Here is an 18476-nt window from a genome sequence, read left to right as displayed (position 1 = left end):
AGACACAGATGCTAACAATGGCAGGAGTGCCACAGAGACCCATCTCAGGAGGGATAGGGACACCAGTGACATACTCCTTGACTTCACTGGTGGTTATAAGGGAGTTTGTTTTAGGATTACTCATTATTTTGTGAAGTGTTGGTTTAGGCAACTTTTCTATTATATTATACATACACATCCACACACACACACAGTGAAGAGGCAAATCCCTAAGCCATTTTCTATCATGTAGTACCAAGTCATAACCACGCAACCCAGTGCAAAGTTTCCATTGCATTCACTATGAGTCACTAGGCTAGAATCTAAGTTTCTGCTACATTTTAGAGAGCCTGCCAATTATAAAAGTTAAATGAAGTTTCTTGAAGCACGTAGGTACTCATGAAATGTTCATTGAGTGAATGAATGAGCTCCAGAATACATGAATAACAAACATTTACAGACCCATATGTTTACATGGCATCATCCCACAGGTGATAGTCGTGGAAGTGCCTATTCCCCTTCTTAACTACAAGTCTCTGGAAGGCAGAATGCCACAACTCCTCCAGATCTGGCCCAGGGAAGGTGGTGCCCAGGGAGAGGTCACAGCCTGGACCATCTGTGGCCTGACTCTCACCAGAGCTACTTAGAGCCAGTGCCCAGTGACTTCAGGTGGAGGTGGATACCATTCTTGGAGCGCAGGATCAGCTGGGGCATCTTGATGGGCAGCCGTGAGGGGTCCAGAGAGTACTCAAAGCGGAGCAAGCAGAGAGCCGAGACCACCTTCATCTCATTCATGGCAAACTGCTGGCCGATGCAGTTCCTGTAGTGATCAGCACAAAGAGGCATCAGACATGGGGTACCCAGAGTGATGAAACCCAGGCTCTCATCGACCAGCAAAAATCAGTTACTGATGTTGGATGAATAACTGGCTGATAAATTGATTGGCCAAGCTTACGAAACAGACTTTGGGAGCATGGTGAGAGCCAGAACAAGTAGATTCACACTGGAGATTCTGGTAAAGGGGTTTACCTACTTTCAAGGGATGGGAATATATGACAGCAAGAGGGTCCCTGGAGCCTACCCTGCATTAGGACTACCACAAGTCCAGTATGGGTCCCACTTACACCCAATAGCCCACAATCATGCCTTCCAAGATGCCCTCCACCCTCTGCTCCCTAGTCCTGGGGATGCTGGCCCTCTCCCTACCTGGGCCCGGCAGAGAAGGGCATGAAGGCAAAAGGGTGGCGTCCAGATGCATTCTCAGGAGAAAAGCGCAGGGGGTCAAAGACCTAAGGGGACAGCCTTTTCTTAAATACCCACCAGGTCTCATAGAGGGTGACCTTCATGGCCTCTTACCCTGTCTGAGCTCTGGACCCAAGGAAGGGGTACCTCAGGGTCGGGCCACACTGCGCTGTTCCTATGAAGAGCATAGATGTGCAGAGAGATCAGGCTGCCTGTGGGCAGAGCAGAGGCCTGTGAGTAGGTGGTCCTGGCAGCCGGGCCCACCACCACCACATGAGGCCAGAATCCCCTTGGGTCCCTCTGAATGGAGCACTAGCCCCTGCCTTCAGTGATGGGGAGTTACTGAACTCATCAAAAGTACTTTTGATCATCATCATGCCAGTTCCTATAATCCCAGCCCCAGGCACAGCACCTGACACAGATATTTGTGGAATGGGAAAAGGGAGGAGTGAACTCATTCCCTCGTGAGATAGGATAGAAAGAGAGTATTCTGCTCTCAGTCAACTGACTCTCAGGAAGTTATTCATAACATGCTACTATCAATAGTAATAGCTATCTACCATTCATCAGGTGCTTACTATATGCCAAGTATAGGGTTAATGCACTTTCTGAAGCTGCCACATACAGTTGTGCAGGTTGCACACTGCACAGAATCATGATATTCTCTGATGTTGTTCAGGGCACAGTCTGCATGGTGGTACATGACAGCCATGACAAAATATTGTCTTTTTAATCCTGATGACAACCTTCTTACCACCATTTTACAGAAGAGGAAATGGAGACTTAGAGGCAGAGGAATTTATCAATACCTTATGCAGTCAGGATTTGGACCCTGTACACTCTGAACATAAGCCTGAGCTCTTCCTCAACAGGGCAAAGATGGGGCTAAAGGCACAGAGGGCATCAGAGGAGCATCCAGTTCCATCCCCAAATCTATTACAGAGGAGTATCCAGAGGACTCCAATTCTACCCCCAAATCTACCCCATCCCACCTGCAGGTAGAGATCGGCCATCCACAAAGGTGACAGGCTTGCTGAGCTGGCGATACACCTGGGGCACTGGTGGGTAGAGGCGGAAGCTCTCCTTGATGCACATAGTCAGATAAGTCATCTTGCTCAGATCATCCCTGCCAGCAACACAACCAGAACATTCTTGGAAAGGGGAGCAACGGGATCCTGGAAGAAGGCAGGCTCCAGCCCCAGCTTCCCCCTCTCACCACCATACACCCAGGAATCAGAGGGCACAAGGGTCCAAGTATCCAGAGATCTGGTTCCACTTCCCTCTTCCCCTTCTCATATTTACTGTTAGGAAGAAAGGCATGGGACCCTAGATATGTATGTGACAAGATAAGGTCACTCCTGTGTCTCTCAGGCCTTCATAGAAGCCTACAAGGGATGGTTTTTTAGGCTTTCCTTGGTGTCCTCCAGGGAGCTGGAATGAAAGTGGACAGGAGCTGAAACACGTTAGTTGAATGAACCAACCAATGTCCATGCATTGTTTAATGTACAAACAATGACAAGCTTAGGTAAAATGAGTGTGTGCAGGGGTGTCTTTTCCTCTTGGCCACCAGGAAGCTCAGACCCAAAAGTGAGGTCCAACTATCACTGCTATGTAATATTTTATTATAGAGCCCCAAGCTGCAGCTCCTTTTCCCCCTTGGCCCTGATTTTTCATTTGTGTTTTACTGTTTGATTAAATAAATGTCCTCTAGGTTGATTCATGTTCTAGATGGAATGAAGTGAAGATAAAAATAAAAATATATTTTTATTTTTTGTATTTTTTTTTTGAGACAGAGTTTTACTTTGTCAGCCTCAGTAGAGTGCTGTGATGTCATAGGTCACAGCAACCTCAAACTCTTGCACTCAAGCAATTCTCTTGCCTCAGCCTCCCAAGTAGCTGGGACTGGTAGGTGTCACCATAATGCCCAGCTATGTTTAGAGATGGGGCCTCCCTGTTGCTCAGGTTGGTCTCAAACCTGTGAGCTCAGGCAATTCACTCACCTCGGCCTTCCAGAGTACTAGGATTACAGGCATGAGCCACTGCACCCGGCCCTAAAATAAAACTTTTAACTCCTTGCCTCACATGGTGTTCCCACTATTACCCAACCTAGAATGCCCAGCCCCCTCTTTCTCTCTCTGCCTGAATTTTAACCTTCCTTAGAAAGTCAATTCAAGCCCCATCCCTCCCGCTCCCTTATTTTCTCTGGCTTTTGGGGCATGTGAGTTTGTCTCTAAAAACTCCCCATTGGCAGCAACTGTGTTCCTCTTCCTCTTCACACCTGCACTCCTGATAGCATCTGGCATGTGGCTGGATACCCAGGGTGCGGGCGTTGCAGGGAAGGTTCCAACTAAAAATGGCTAATGAGGATTTCATCCTCCATGTCTCAGCCCTAGAATTATAGGTAGTCTCCCTCAACTGACTCTAATGTTCTTCCACCAACTGAACATTTTCTGCACCATACCATGCACCTAGCCTTGTGCAGGGTTGCTCAAGAGTCAAAGAGAAAGACTAGGTGTCTGACTCAGCAAAGCCCTGAGCAGGCAGGAGGCATCAGGGAGAGGGGTGTTCAGGCAGAGGTGGAGAGGAGCCTTAGAGAGATTTCCAGAGACCATGCTGAAAACAGAGAGCAGAGTCAAAAGTTTTTGTGTTCTTGAGCCAAGAAACAGGGAAGAACAATTAACAGTGTTAAAGTGATAGAGTTTAGGAGCAGTCTCTTCTCCTTTACCAGCGGGAGGAATCTGGAAGCTGAGTACTGCCATCCAAAGACAGGTGGCAAGGGACCGGCTCCTCTGGCTGTCCCAGCTCTGTTCGTGCCCCATTTCTACCTCTCTTTCCCAGCCTTCCTTGCTCTAGGCAGGAACCCAGAAAAGTAGTCAGATTCTGCCATTGGAGAAAATCAACACATTGAAAATCAGCCTTGTGTTGACAACGTTTTCTATGGGACACATCTGAACAGGTTCCATTGTGAAATGGGCTCAGGGTTATGTCTGTGCTCAACCACCCTCTCTCCCCCCACCAAAAAGAAGCTACAGCAGGGGAAGGAGCAAGACAGCTGCTGTCACTCTCACCTGGTTTCTAGGATGGCCCAGGACAAGATAGGCATAGCCTTCCTGAGGGCTCAGCAGTAAAGACTGGACTCACACTGAGCCTCACTCACCACTGGAAGGAGTCCCGGTCTCCTAGGATCTCGCGGATCTCCTCCCGGCAAAGATGCTGGTGCTCTGGATATTGTGCCATGCAGTAGAGAAACCAGGAGATGCCACTGGTGGTGGTGTCATGGCCTGCAAACATGAATGTGTCCACTTCTGCCCGGAGGTCTGTGTCTGACAGCTTGATCCCATCTCCATCCTGGGTTAGGGAAGGCATAACAGGAGCGCTCAAGGTATTTGGGGTACCAAGAAAATTGCAATAATAGTTCAGTGAAGTTCACTCAAATGAAGCTCTGAGGGAGGAAGTGAGCACTCTTTTTCAGACTGGGGGTTAGGACTTTTCCCCGGATTCCAGTGGTTCTCATAAGCTTGGTCTGGATGCCTCCACTCCACAAAGCACTCCCTGATCCCTCCGGACAAGTGACTTGTAACTTTATCCAGCCCCAACTGTTAGCTGTGCTCACTTGCACACAGAATGCCACCTGGCAGAGGAAGACATCTTTGTCCACATCCGCTTCCTGTCTCCTTAGCCAAACTGTAAGCTCTTGGAGGCCAGACCTTTCCCACCTCTGATGCCTGGCACAGGAAGTGAGCCGGTGTAGGAGCCCAGTGGGTTTCTGGGGTGAATAAGTAAAGGACCAAATGAGCAAATGAATGAATGAATGAAATCTAAGATTCCAAGATTCTGTGGTGCCAAGAACCTCAGTGATCTTAGAAGTCTAGAAATATCTTCAGGCTACTACCATATGGCCCAGGCTCTCAACCACACTTCTTCCAATGCCACAGCCCAGCCACATACACCTGTCACCTGCCTGCCTGGACTTTGGCTGATATGAGACAGGGAACAGATTGGATTGTCTGGGGAAAGAGGGGGAAATGCTTAACAAACCCCTCTGCTGTCCAGTGAGCCCTGTCCTTGGGCGTGGAATAGGCAACGGTGACTTACCTGAGCACCCAGGAGGATGTCCAGGAAGTCCAGGTGCTTCCGGTTCTGGATCTTCCTCTGCTCTTTCTCATTCTGCAGAGCTGCCTTCCGCTCCCTGATAACCTGGTCTGGGCCAGGAGCATAAGGTGTCACCGCATGGAACCATCCTCTGCCCAAAGGGCAACTAAGGTACCACAATAGGAGGGAGCATGGGGGGTCAGGAGGAGAAACCCAGGCTTCCTTGGGTGGGCCCCGTGGGGAAGGCCCACCTGTGTGCTCGTGGGCCACCTGGCAGGCCCGCAGGAAGCGGCGGCCGTGCGGGGTGAGCCAGTAGATGAAGTCATTATGGTACTGGAAGGATTCAAGGCGCTGCTGCATCAGCAGAGTGAGGTCACTGACTGCCAGGTAGTAGCTGCTGTCCCTGTGCAGTAGAGGGTCAGAGGGAGGGACAGTTCTGACGCTGGCCCAGGAGCTGAGTCCAGGGAAGCTCCAGGAATCCAGTGCCAACCACAGAGCTTCTGCCCTGCCTCTCCTTGCTCAGAAGTCTCCTCACTAAAGCCCAATGAGTCTCCCCGCCACAGGCAAAACCCGCCTCCCCCAGAGCTGGGGTGCCCTAGGGCAGGATCCTATCTCCTCTCAGACTTGGGCCCAGGACCCCTGATCACTCTCCCCTCTAAGCTGAAACTGACTTTGGGGAAAGAGTGCACAGAGCCCCTAGGGGACCCCTGACCTTTGGCCCAGGCCTTTGTCCCCTTTGCCAAAGGTGCACTTCATGAGCGTGTCCAGCGCCATGTGGCCCACATCACAGAAGATGTCAAAACTCTTCTCTTTACGAGCCTTTTCTTCCCACTTGTCCTGGGGTCCAGAGATAGAAGACAATGTGGGGGCAGCTGAGCTAGATATTCCACCTATCCTTCACGACCAATCCCGCCTCTGCACACTTCCACCCTCCCCAACCCTCCCTGCTCTCCATCCTGCTAGAATGTACAGATCACGTGAGTAGGAGCTTGGCAGCCTCTGAGTTTTGGGCTCAGAGGGCAGAGGCAAGAGTCCTCCACAGCACACAGATGCTTTCTCCCAGCCAGGGCAGCCTACGGGGGACAGGAGGGCCAAGAGGAGGGTTGCTCCCCAGCACAGCTTTGTGTGAATCAGGGTAGTTCTGAGGAAGAGTTTGCTGCAAGGGGAAAGACCAGCCCTGAGAATCTAGGCCTGACCTCTGCCATCTTTCTTACAGATGGGCTGTAACAACATTATTTTAGGTAGTGGTAGAAGGAAGAGAATCAGCCAGAGAGACTTTTTAGATGGGAAAGGGACTTTTGTGATACTTTCAGATATAGGCAGTCTTAAAAAGTGCAGCAGTAGGAGCCTTTTTAGGCCTCACAGAGCCCTTTGGTCTACTAAGACAGAGGGCTTGGTGTCCTGGTGGAGACAAGGACCAGGGCTGCCCAGACACTCACAGTAGCAGCACCTAGTCAGCCGTGGCACAAGGCAGGTGTCAGGAGAGCAGAGCTTTGGGCTGCTATTGCAGGCAGAACCGGGCCTCAGGGCCTCAGCAATTCTCCCTGCTGGGAATACCACCCGCCTCCCTGCAGGGCAAAATAAGGGTGGAAAGGGGCTGGCCAGGCGGCTCACAGCTTCCAAGAGCCTGGCAGAGGGGGCTCACCAGCATGGCGCTGGCCGACTCAGCAAACACAGCCACGTAGGGCTTCAGCACATCATAATGGAAGCCAGGTGTGAGTAGCTTGCGGTGCTGGAACCACTTGGGCCCCTCAAGAAGCAGCAGGCCTTTCCCTGGGGAAGGGACAAGAGAGGGAGGGCTGACCAGTCCAGGAAATACTTCCCTTCCCCTGGCAGCCTGGAACTGAGCATGTTCCACCCCCAACTCCTGCCCCAGAGCCTGGAACCCTCCATGGGTGGGCTGCTAATAAACACAGTATTGCCCCCACCCCTCAGGACACAGAGATGGCAGCAGCTCTTGGCTGAATTAGCACCTTCCTTAGGACAGGATGACTCAGTTTCTGCCTCTCAGCTACCCCCACAAAGTCTGGACTCCAGGAGTTCATGTCAGATGACATTGAGTCAAATAGCAGTCAAAGGCGATACATCTCTCTGGGGACAGCTGTGCAGGAGAGAAGGCTGCTGGGCCTCCACTCTCAGCTGCTGAGACTGTGGCCGGCAGCTTCAGGACCTGGGAAACAATCTGCCACGTTTTCACTTCATGGCCTCTAGAGGGACCCTACCTTCCTGCCCCGCAACACATACCCAGTGATGGGAAAGCATTTCTATCTTCAAAACTGCTCTTGTTTCCTATGCCTTTTCCATCTGTCTTTTCATTGTACTCTTCTTTTGATGACTGAAGAGAGAGTTAGAATCACAAGAGGACTTCCCTATGGTACTGGGTAGGTAAACAGGCTTGGGAATGTTTGCTTCCTCTTAGCCCTACCCCTTCTCAGATCCCAGGATCATAAGTAAAGGAAGGCTATGGAGATTCATAGGGCCTTGGCTCCAGAATACTCATTGGCTCCCACCTAGCCTCATCATCAAACTGTCTCCTCATCCTGGAAACCAAAGACAGTGGTCCTTTCTATCTAGCTTCATCTCCCAACCAGGCTCTGCTTTGCAGCCACCCAGACAGCTTCACAGCTACTAGTGACCAGCTGTGGTTCTGCCATGCACCTTTCCTCTGGCCCTTTCCCTGGACAGCACCCCCTATAAAAATCTCTTGTAGGATGAACTCTAGTGCCATCTTCCTCTAGGACATCGTTCTTACACTCACATATCCCCCAGAGCCCTTGCCCTGCCTGTCTAGGGAAGAAGACAGGCCCCTATCCTGAACAGCCATGGGGTTGCCCGTTCCTCCTCTGTCTGCCTACTGAGCATCCAGGTTTAAAATGAGCACCTGGGGGCTAGGAAACCTGGGATTACTGGCTGAGTGGGGCCGGGCAGGACCCTGATCACCCAGCACCCAGGTCTGCAGACAGGTGCTCACTCACCAATCCACTGGAGGAAGAAGTCATACACATCCGAGGCCTTAGGGTCTGCAGGAGAAGGAGACGGATCAGGTCAGAGACAGGGGGTTCCCAGAGGGGGCTTAATGATCCGTAGGGAGAAGATCGCAGCTGCACAGACTTAGGACTCAGGCCCAGGCCTCCTCCCCATATCACACCCTGAACCCTCTGCTTCCCCAAGAGCACCTCACCTCCACGGCTGTACACAGCTTTGGCATATTCTGGCTCATAGATGTTCAGGAAGCCAATGAACTGTCCCAACCAGAGTGGGTGGGCATAGGGGAACTGGTGGGCCCAGGACACCACTTTGTCCAGGCTCCCTGTCTGCTGGATCTGAAATGATGACAGAAGGCCAGGGCCACTCAGGAACCCAGGGCACCTGCCAGACCCCAAGTACGTTGGAGGGGAAGGCAGAAGGCTGCCCAGGCAGGTCCTGGGAGCACCCCTTTCCCCTCTGTACCCCCTCTCCTAAGCGTCTCTGGGCTCAGAGCCCCCTCTAGCCCCACAGCCATGTCAAGGCTGCTCTAAGTCCCAGACATGCTCTTCTCACACTTAGGTTAGCTCAACAATCCCAAACTCTCCAACCTGCTTGCGTCTGGCACCTGCCACCCACTCTCTGTCTTCACTGCAAGCAGAAAGCACTTTCCTCTCAACATTAAAGCATTATCATTATAAAGATAATGCCTGTTTGTTGTGCAATAGAGAAATCACCTCAATTCCACACGGGCTGTGTCATTCCACACATTTTTATTGAGGACTTACACGTGCAGGGCTCTGTTCTAGACATCTCAGGGGAAGGGACGTATGTGTCCTGCCCTTTCATTCTATGGGGAAGACAGATACTAGACAAGCAGACAATTAAATGCAACAATCACAGATGGTAGTGAGAGCTGAGAGGGAAATAAATACAGTGCTATGAGAGACACTGACAGGGAGAACTGCTTAGATAGGGTGATCTGGGAAGGCTTCCTGTGGGAAATGACATTTAAGATCTGGCCACATGAAGCAGTAAAGGAGGAGCATTCCAGGTGGAGGGAACAGTAAAAGCAAAGGCTCTGGAACGGGAGAAATCATGGTGTCTTCCGGAGCCGGCTGCCCCGAGGTGGGACAGTCACCTGAGATGAGCTTGGAGAGATTATATGAAGGGCGGTGCGTGCTCTTCGGGGGGCTTATCTAGCCACATCTTCTTACCCAGAGGTGTTTTACGTAAGTGAAATTATGCTTACTATAAATACTTTTGCAAAACCAGCCCTTTTCATTTATCGTATCTGGTCCTCCTTTCCAAGCTAGTGCATTTAGCTGTCATTCAATGTTTTTAACTGCTGTGTAGTATTAATCCATTTCTCCCCACTTGGAGGGAGTGTCTCGAAAATACACTTAACATCTGTTAACACCTGCCATAGGCCTCAGAATAGTGTCTGAGCTCTGGAGTTTGTGAGGAAATATACTACTAACAGCTAATCTTTATTAAGTACATGCTGTGTGCCAGCCTTGTTCTAAGCGCCTTACATCTGGGCCTGATAGAATCCTCAGGACAGTTCTGTAAGTCCCACTTTAGGGAAGAGCTGCCTAAGGCATAGAGAGACTGGGTTGCTTGCCAGGGACCACGGAGCTTGGAAATGGAGCTGAGATGTGAACCAAGAAAAGCTGACCCCATGGCCCACAACTTTGAAGCCTAACAGACCTAGGTTTGAATCTTGATCGCCCCTTCCCCTATTTTCCAGCTGTGTGAACTTGGGCACTTAAGTTCCTTAACTCTAAATCTTATTCTTCTCATCTGTAAAGTGGGCATAATAATGCCTATCTTGTAGGGTTGCTTTGACATTAATGAAATCACTCAGGTCATATGTGTGTGTATGTGTGTGTGGGGGGGTGCGCACCCATTAGCTGTGCCCTTAACTGAGATAATGTGTGAAGGACCTAGCACTGGATCCTGGCCAAGGTAAGCTCTCAGGCAAGCAGTTCCCTCCCCTTCAAGCCCACCTTTGCCTAATTCACCTTCTTCCGTGTCTCCTCACTGCACCTCCTGCTACATTCCACTCCCAAATGTCTCCCAGTGTCACTAGAGAACATGCTCCGATCATACCCCAGGATACTCCCACCCATGAGTAAGGGGTGGCCAAACATTTTCCCCATCATATGGGAACCTGACCTTGGGTTATATTCTCCAACCCTGTTCTCCTGGAAACCTGATAACTATAGGATGTCAACTGTGTTGCTAGGCAACATGGCTGCCACAAACATGACCCCTGGTTGGTAACTGACAAAAAGACTGGGAAGAGCTACAAATGAACAATAAACACCTGACGGGAACACTATGCTTTGCGTTTCTTGAGTGTGGTTACTCTTGTAATGTGCATGGCCCTTGCAGGAGTCCATTAGTGGACGCGGAGATTCTGTGGGCCACGAAGATTCCAAGATGGGGTAGAGTCACACCCTGCCATGTGGATCTCATCTTCCTGCACCTGGCCCTCCACTGAGGAGAAGACAGGTCACTGATGGCTGTGTGGATGTCACAGGGAATGCCTGGCACTGCCTGGCTGACAAGCTGTGGTTCCTGCCCACACCCTCAGAGCAGATGGACGCTCACTGTGCCTGTGCTGTCTTGTGAGTCCAAATGTTTAGAACTAAGACAGCCTCCTGCGGTCTGCAGCACGTCCACGCCTTTGCTTACACCATGCCTTCCTCCTCGCACATATTCTGCTCAAGAACACCTGTAGGGATCCTGTCTGCTCCTCCACATCCAGTTTGAAAGCCCTTCTCCAGAAACATCTCTAATCCCTCAGTGACTGAAATCTTTGCCTCCTCAGGGCTTCTCTAGCACTGTTAGTGCCTTCTCCACATTTCACTCTGTATTAAAACATACCTGGGATTTTTTAAAATTAATTATATTGGTATTGATGACATTCATTGAGAATTTAACATGTATCAGACACCGAGATAAACATGCTATCCCCACACTTGCCATTTAACCCTCCAAAAATTCTATAAAATAAGCGGTCATTGGGCGGCACCTGTGGCTCAACGGGTAGGGCGCCCGTCCCATATGCCGGAGGTGGCGGGTTCAAGCCCAGCCCCGGCCAAAAAAAAAAAAAAAAAAAATAAGCGGTCATAATTCTTCACAGATGAAGAAATTGAAGCCCACAGCACTGGGATTGGACTCACAACTAGGACCCTGACCCCACCTCTAGGCTGCAAGTTTCCTGGGTGCCCAGACCACATCCTGCAGAGCTCAGCATGGGCCCTTGGGAACACACTGCGTATTCAATGAAGTATGAATTGAATGAATGACGTTTAAAAATGAGCTGAAGGGCTCACGCCTATAACCCTAGCACTCTGGGAGGCCAAGGCAGGTGGATTGCCCTGAGCTCACAGGTTCAAGACCAGCAAAAGCGAGACTCCATCTCTAAAAATAGCCAGGCATTGTGGCGGGTGCCTGTAGTCCCAGCTACTTGGGAGGCTGAGCCAAGAGAATCACTTGTTCTCAAGAGTTTGAGGTTGCTGTGAGCTGTGACACCACAACACTCTACCGAGAGCAACAAAGTGAGACTCTGTCTCAACAAATAAATAAATTAATTAAATAAATAAAATAAAAAATAAAAATGAGCTGAAGAAAGGAAGACCAGAAAGTAGGAGAGAAAACATATACAGTATCTGACTAATCTAAAAAGTGGCCACAGATGGTCAGTCATGAGAAACCAGCCAAAAGTGTTACTCAATTTTGGGAAGATGTAGAAGAGCCGCTGCCAGCACCTTCTGCCTGGTAAATAGCATTGCAGATTTCTATTTGTTCTTCCCAGCTGGCCCAGGCATGCCTGCTTCGGCTAATATTCAAATTCACTACTCGGCTCCACATTCTACTTTTCAACATAGAAAACAGAAGGGATGTAATGAGGGTCTACTATGTGCAGGTATACCTGAGTGAATTCAGAGGCTGTTCCATGTTCCTAGGGTAGAACGGATAATTATTCCTGTTCTACAGATGAGAAAACTGAGGCTAGTTTATGTGAACTGATGTGCACAGTGCTTGTAGTGCTCTAACTCACACTCTCTTCTGCACATTGAACTGTCAGGCCTGCTGTGTTCAGTTGCATAAATTGTGTGCTGCAGCCTAGAGAAGACCATTCATGTTGAGGTCTGTGCATGTGCTGGCCCTGCTTACCCTCCCCCCACCCCCCATGATCCCTACCTATTCAAGTAACCCGTGTTGTCATCCAGGGAGCAGCCCTAAAGAAGGGCACAAACATCCCCCTGAAGTACCCCCCAGAAGCCTGGCCTGACTGAAGCCACTATTCCCAAGGACCCATGGGATCAGGCCTACTTTGGTTTCCAGGGACCCATCTGTGCCTAGTCTGGGGTTCCTTCCTCCGAGGCCCTCTGTGGAGTTGGGTATGATCCTCCCATAGATCCCTTCCTTCCCTGCCTCTGAATCCTGAGTTCAACTCAAGGCACAGTTTTCACAACCCTTAAGCGCACAATGTCACAAAAGGCACAAAGTTATAAAAATTTCCTCTACCCACTCCGGGTTAGAGGGAATCTTCTGGTGTCCCTGCTTCCTTCCTGGGTGATATGCTGGTAGTGTTCCTTTCTCCCTCTGTCTCTCTTATTTTCCCATTTGCCTTCCTGGGTTTTCCTTGCTGGTTTTCTGATTACCAGGTCATTCCTCTTTTCTCCATCCCTCCCAGGTCAGGAAGGAGGACAGGTGGACAGGGCAGGGAAAGGCTTAAGCCACCAGAAATTCAGACTCAACAGGATCTCAGGTTTGGAAGGAGCCCTTGTTCATCTGAGCCCCACTCCTGTCCTTATTAGCCTCTCCTTATTACCCCCAACATGAGGGGACCCTGACCTCATGTTGACCTTGACCCAGCCAGCTTGCCACTGCCTCCCTGTACCTAGCTTGATTGTCCCAGGAACCTAGTGAGCTCTAGGATGGCCCCTGGTCCCACCACTGCAGCTGCAGTCACTCAAGAAAGCTGGGGCATCCCCGCTCTGGAGTTGTGTAATTTGGCCAGCTCCTCTGGGTTACACAACTCGATGCCTCAGACTAATCCTCAGATGCCCCAAGTTGGGACATCTACAGGGCTGGGAGGTCTGGGCTAGCTTGTTTTTCTCCAGAAGAAGGAAGAAAGCAGGGAAATAGAAGGGCATGGAGATAATTCCCTGGCTCCAGGTTGGCAGCTCTTCCCACTATCCTCACATTTTCACTCTTTGTTGACCTCACCAGAAATAAACCATAGGAGGAAATGGGGAGAGCAGGCCCCAGTCACTACTCTCATCTCTGTTCCCCAAGAATCTGAGTAAGCTTTGCTCCAAAGAGCAGATGAGAAAGGGACTTCAACATCAAATAGTTGCACCATAACCTCTCTTTATAGGTGGGAACAGTGCATCCCAAAGACCAAAGGGAAGGGTCTCATGTAAGTTAGGGCAGGCTGGGGATCCTGGCAGCTGCTCTGTCTGTTGTCCTTCCTGTTACTCAGCCTGCTCAAGCCACCAGCTGGTTGACCTGAAGCTCAGCTGACCAGTGCCCAAGAAACAAGCTACCCACTTGGCCAGTTTGCAGTAGCTGCAGCTCCCAGGGGCTATTTAAGAACAAAACATCTGCTCACAAAATGGGGATGGGAGTTTAGAAAAAAAAATATCTAGAGAGGGAAAGAACAGGATTTCCTCTTCCCTGGTATGCTGGGGTTCCTTTGAGGCAGGTCCTGTCAATCTCAGAATCCCGGATCCAGGCTGCCTGGCCCAGCGCTTCACTTTGTGATAATCCCTGCCCCAGAGCTCAAATGGCTCTAATGACAGAAAACTTACTGCTTTTTGAAAGACTTCTTAGTCACCAAACTGAAGCCACTACCTGTAGCCTTCCCCATGGGTCCCTATTCTGCTCTTTGGGGCCACATAGGCTCCCACTGCCCAGGGAAGTCCTCAGGGTTTGGGAGTTGGGGGCTAGACCCCCCCTGGTGGCCCTCCTTCAGGATGCAGCCTTTGGGTGCCCTTGTCTCAATCATCTCCCCATGTGGGCACCACCCCTCCCCCCCCCCACACACACACACAAGATTGTCAGGGCTCTGTGTATACATGACTCAAGCCACAAGTTTTTAGATAAAGTTCAAGAGTCAGGAGCACCTGCCAATGAGAACCAACTAAAAGTGAGAATGACAGGTCTCTAAACAAACATAAAAGTCAGCAGGAAAAGGGGGCTCAATTTACACAAACTCCTTGAGGATTCAACTACAGGGTTGAGCAGAGAGACATGGTGAGCCTTGACAGAGGGGTCTGATGTGCCAAGGAGCAGAGAAGTGACTTCCCCCCATGCTCTATCCTCTGTCCCTCCTTTCAGAGACAAATGTATGATTACACATGTGCATGTGAACATGTGTGAACACACCAAATACAGAAAGAGCCTCTGGCTCACCAGAAGGAGCCAAGGGACTTTGGGTGAGATCAGGATGGCCACTGTATATTGGGTAGGAAGTGATAATGGGTCTGACCCAAAGTCATTTAACTAGCATCATGTCCCTCACTTCAGATTCCAACACCTGTGCTCTGCCCCCAACATCTCTCCCATTTTTAGCATCAAAAGATGAACTCCATCCCAGAATGACCTAATGGGAGTCAGAATGTAGGAAAACATCCAAACCCCTAAGAAGATAGGAAGGGCAGGGGCCCAAGAGATACACAAGAGTCCAGGAGATGCAGTTATTAGTCCTCAGCCTGTTTGGGTGGTGTCTTGCCCAGAATTGGGTCCCCCAGTGATTCATTCACACATTCGACACATGGGCATTGAGTGCCCACTGTATGCTAGGCTTTCAATGGTGCTTTCAGTGGTAAGCAAGACAAAGTAGACCCTTCAGATAGTTGTTTAGGAGCAAAGAAGCCAGAGCTCAGATGTGTTCTAGGCCTTTTGCACACTGTCAAAGTGGGAGTGGAGGCAGCCAGGGGAAAAGGCAGCCAGCTCTGACATGGAGGTGAAGGCACAAGGTTCCCACCCTAAAAAAGTCCATGGCCCAGGGAAAACCCAACTTTTACCTAGGCGGATAGAAGTGGAGAGGGCATGAGAGGAATGGGATGAAGTTCTCCCTAAATCCCTCATCTACCCCATTAGACCTCAACCTTCCCATGACCCTCCTTCCGTACTGAGCAAAGCCCCTTCCAGACCCTCTTGGTCCCTGCCACTTTTCTCCATCACTCTCTACTCTCCAACATTTAGTTCTGGTTCATTTGGTTTTGCCTACCCTGTGCCAGGCTTTGTGGTGGACTCTGAGGAGACAAGGATGAAGCAGACCAGATCTCCAGGAGCCACAAGGAAGATGCACAAGTAGACAGATGGTAATAACCCAATGGGACTCAAGTGCTGAAAGTTCAAGAATGGCGCTGAGGCAGATGCCGATTAGAGCAGTGTCTGTGGTGTCTGTTTTCCCTCCAGACAGTAAATTTCTTGAGATCCTGTGACTGGGTCGGATTCATCTCCCTAACCCACCCTTTTTTTCCTGGATATATTCAGGATATATGAGAGTTACCCAGAGGTTCCTCTGTAGGGACAAGAATAAACTTAGTGGTCAAGCTCATTTCTAGTGTCAATCAAGGAAGACAGGCAACACCCCAGGCTGAGAACCAAGAAGGTAGATTCTGCAGGTAGGAGAAGGAACTAAGCCTCTCTTTGAGCCTTAATCTCTGGCACCCCAAACCTGGGATCCCCAACCTGACTGCAAATCAAAACACTTGGAGAGGTTTTTATTTTATTTTATTTTATTTTATTTTATTTTATTTTTTTAGTGACAGTCTCACTTATTGCCCTCGGTACAGTGCTGTGGCATCACAGCTCACAGCAACCTCCAACTCCTGGGCTTAGGTGATTCTCTTGCCTCAGCCTCCTGAGTAGCTGGGACTACAGGCATCCACTAGAACGCCTGGCTATTTTTTTGTTGCAGTTTGGCCAGGGCCAAGTTTCAACCCGCCACACTCAGTATATGGGGCTGGCGCCCTACTCACTGAGCCACAAGCACTGCCCAAGTGGTTTTCATTTGTTTTTCTTTCTTTCTTTTTTTGAGACAGAGCCTCAAGCTATCACCCTGGGTAGAGTACTGTGGCATCACAGCTCACAGCAACCTCAAGCTCCTGGGCTTAAGTGATTCTCTTGCCTCAGCCTCCCAAGTAGCTGGGACTACAGGCGCCTACCACAATGCCTGGCTATTTTTTTTTTTTAGTTGTAGTTGTCATTGTTTGGCAGGCCTGGGCCAGATTCGAACCCACCAGCTGTGGTGTATGTGGCTAGTGCCTTAGCCACTTGAGCTACAGGTACTACCCATCCCTTGCAGAGGTTTTTAAAGTTACACTCAAAGTTCCAATCCAACAAATTAGAATCTCCAGGGGCTGGAAGCCCAGGAATCTGCTTTTCCCAGTTGATTACAATTCCCTGCCCAGGGAAACAAACGGTGCTCCTGACAGTGGATGTCGAGGTGGTCCCTACCACTGTAAGATAACAGGAAGGTGAACTGAGAGCCACCTACAGATATGCAAGGCTCCAGGACTTGGAGTCTACAAGACCTCCTATGAGACAGAACTCATCTCTACCCTTGGAAATGAAAATCTTTACACTGTGGCTTATTGTACCCTCAATGAATCCCCAACAATAAAAAAAAAAAAAAAAAGAAAATCTTTACACTGCACAAAGAGGACCCTGATTAAGCTCTAAACATGATTGCCTCATTCTATTGGAATATCCAGAGGCTTTAATTTTTCCCCTGTGCTGTTGCTGAGTCTTTAGCAGAGCCTCGTCTGAATTTTGGGCCTCAGAATTATGAGATGGAGTCTGTGGCCTTCTTAGGCCCCAACTTTGAAGTGCCCCCTCTCCCCCCACTTTCTGAAGCCAGCTTGAAAGACAGGACTGAAGAAGAATCCCAGGGACAAAATTGAGTTGGAACCATGGCTCCCAGCATGTTATCCCCCGCTCAAGTTGAGGTGTCCTCCCACAGCCCCCCATGGCCCCTGGGGGACTAGGCCTGATTCTCTGAAGAAAGGGAGGCTATTTCTTTCTTCTCCCCACTCCCCCACATACCTCGAGGGCATGCCCGAACAGCCAGTGGGTGGGGGGCCCTGGGAAGTTGTCCATAGCCCTGGCCAACCTCTGTCTCCGCAGCAGCAGGCTGATGAGCTTGAGGAAGCTTAAGACCAAGATCAGTCCAGAAGCCCACAGACCCAGGCGGGTGAGGAAGCTAGACACCATGGCTAGAGTTGCAATCACTCAGGCTCTGACCTGCCTCCAGCTGCTCCTGGGTGCCTTTAAACTATGGATCCAGGCACCCTGCCAGCTCCAGTCCCAAGCCACACCCCAAAGCCAGGAACAGCCCAGGCTGAACTGAGTGGCATGAGACCGCAATCCCCAAAGTCACAGACAGCAGAAAAGAAAGACCACCTGCCTTCTCCCAAAACTCAGCTGAAAGGAAACCTAGTGTGAGGCTTCAAAGAAAGCAGACAATGGGCATCCCACCTTGGTTCCTCTGAGGAGCAAACAGATGGCAATTCTTGGTGTAATCATTAGCGTAGTGACAGCTGTCTTCTTATACAAGCAGCCTGGCCATGTGATAAAGGGAGTGTCTGGAAAAAAAGAGCCTGAACAAACCCCCATCTGATGGAGAAGCAGGGGCTGCTGGCAAAGACCATGTAAGATTTGCCTAGGAAGTAAATAGGGATATCTTAGAATTTGTTGAGTGGGGAGAGTGGACGTTGGGTGAATGACTCTCCAGTGTCCATTCCTTGCTTCCCACTTCCACCCAGTATCGTGAATTTTCTCATTTTGGAGTGCATTAGCATTGATCGCACCCCCAACTGCAGTATGGGTCCGTATTTACTGAAGGTAGTCTAGATTCGTATTGCTCACAGCAACTAATTGGTTCAAGGATAGGCATGTGACCACAGTCAGCCAATCAAGGCTAATGAAACTCAATTTCCAGTAACTCAAGCTATCTGGAGACAGACTCTTTTCAATATTGGATTTGTCCCTGGAAGCATGTAATCTCAAGCGCCAATAGTGTGGGTAGAAGCGAATAAGAATGTACTCAATATGAAAGGAATGGAACTGAAAAATATAAAGACAGAAACTGAATGCCAGTCACATAATTTGAATTCCTGGATCAAGCTTCACCTGAAGCTTGAATTAGCTTTGGTTTCTTTTAATTA

The 18476-nt window shown here is 49.8% G+C and overlaps 1 protein-coding gene across 6 annotated transcripts; it reads right to left on the bottom strand.

Annotated features, from left to right (window-relative positions):
• Positions 1-371: 371 nt before the first annotated feature.
• On the bottom strand, positions 372-17899 carry LOC128574992 (cytochrome P450 4B1). 6 transcript variants are annotated; one of them, XM_053576167.1, is made up of 13 exons: positions 17788-17899; positions 8495-8636; positions 8289-8333; positions 7558-7648; positions 6959-7086; positions 6026-6150; positions 5565-5716; positions 5317-5423; positions 4379-4569; positions 2214-2347; positions 1336-1433; positions 1186-1268; positions 372-799 (listed from the first exon to the last, which is right to left on the bottom strand). In XM_053576167.1, exons 2-13 carry the CDS (start codon positions 8531-8533, stop codon positions 619-621), a joined length of 1374 nt encoding a protein of 457 aa, XP_053432142.1. In that variant the 5' UTR covers positions 8534-8636; positions 17788-17899; the 3' UTR covers positions 372-618. The 6 variants fall into 6 exon arrangements, with proteins under 6 accessions (XP_053432142.1, XP_053432141.1, XP_053432140.1 ...); XM_053576166.1 differs by lacking the exon at positions 17788-17899 and adding an exon at positions 17356-17495; XM_053576165.1 differs by lacking the exon at positions 7558-7648 and having other exon boundaries at positions 17788-17893.
• Between the last annotated feature and the right edge of the window lie 577 nt (positions 17900-18476).

Source organism: Nycticebus coucang, chromosome 22 (assembly GCF_027406575.1).
Source record: "Nycticebus coucang isolate mNycCou1 chromosome 22, mNycCou1.pri, whole genome shotgun sequence".
Lineage (NCBI taxonomy): Eukaryota > Metazoa > Chordata > Mammalia > Primates > Lorisidae > Nycticebus > Nycticebus coucang.
Note: the sequence above shows the minus strand (reverse complement) of the source record. Positions and strands in the feature narration are given on the sequence as shown.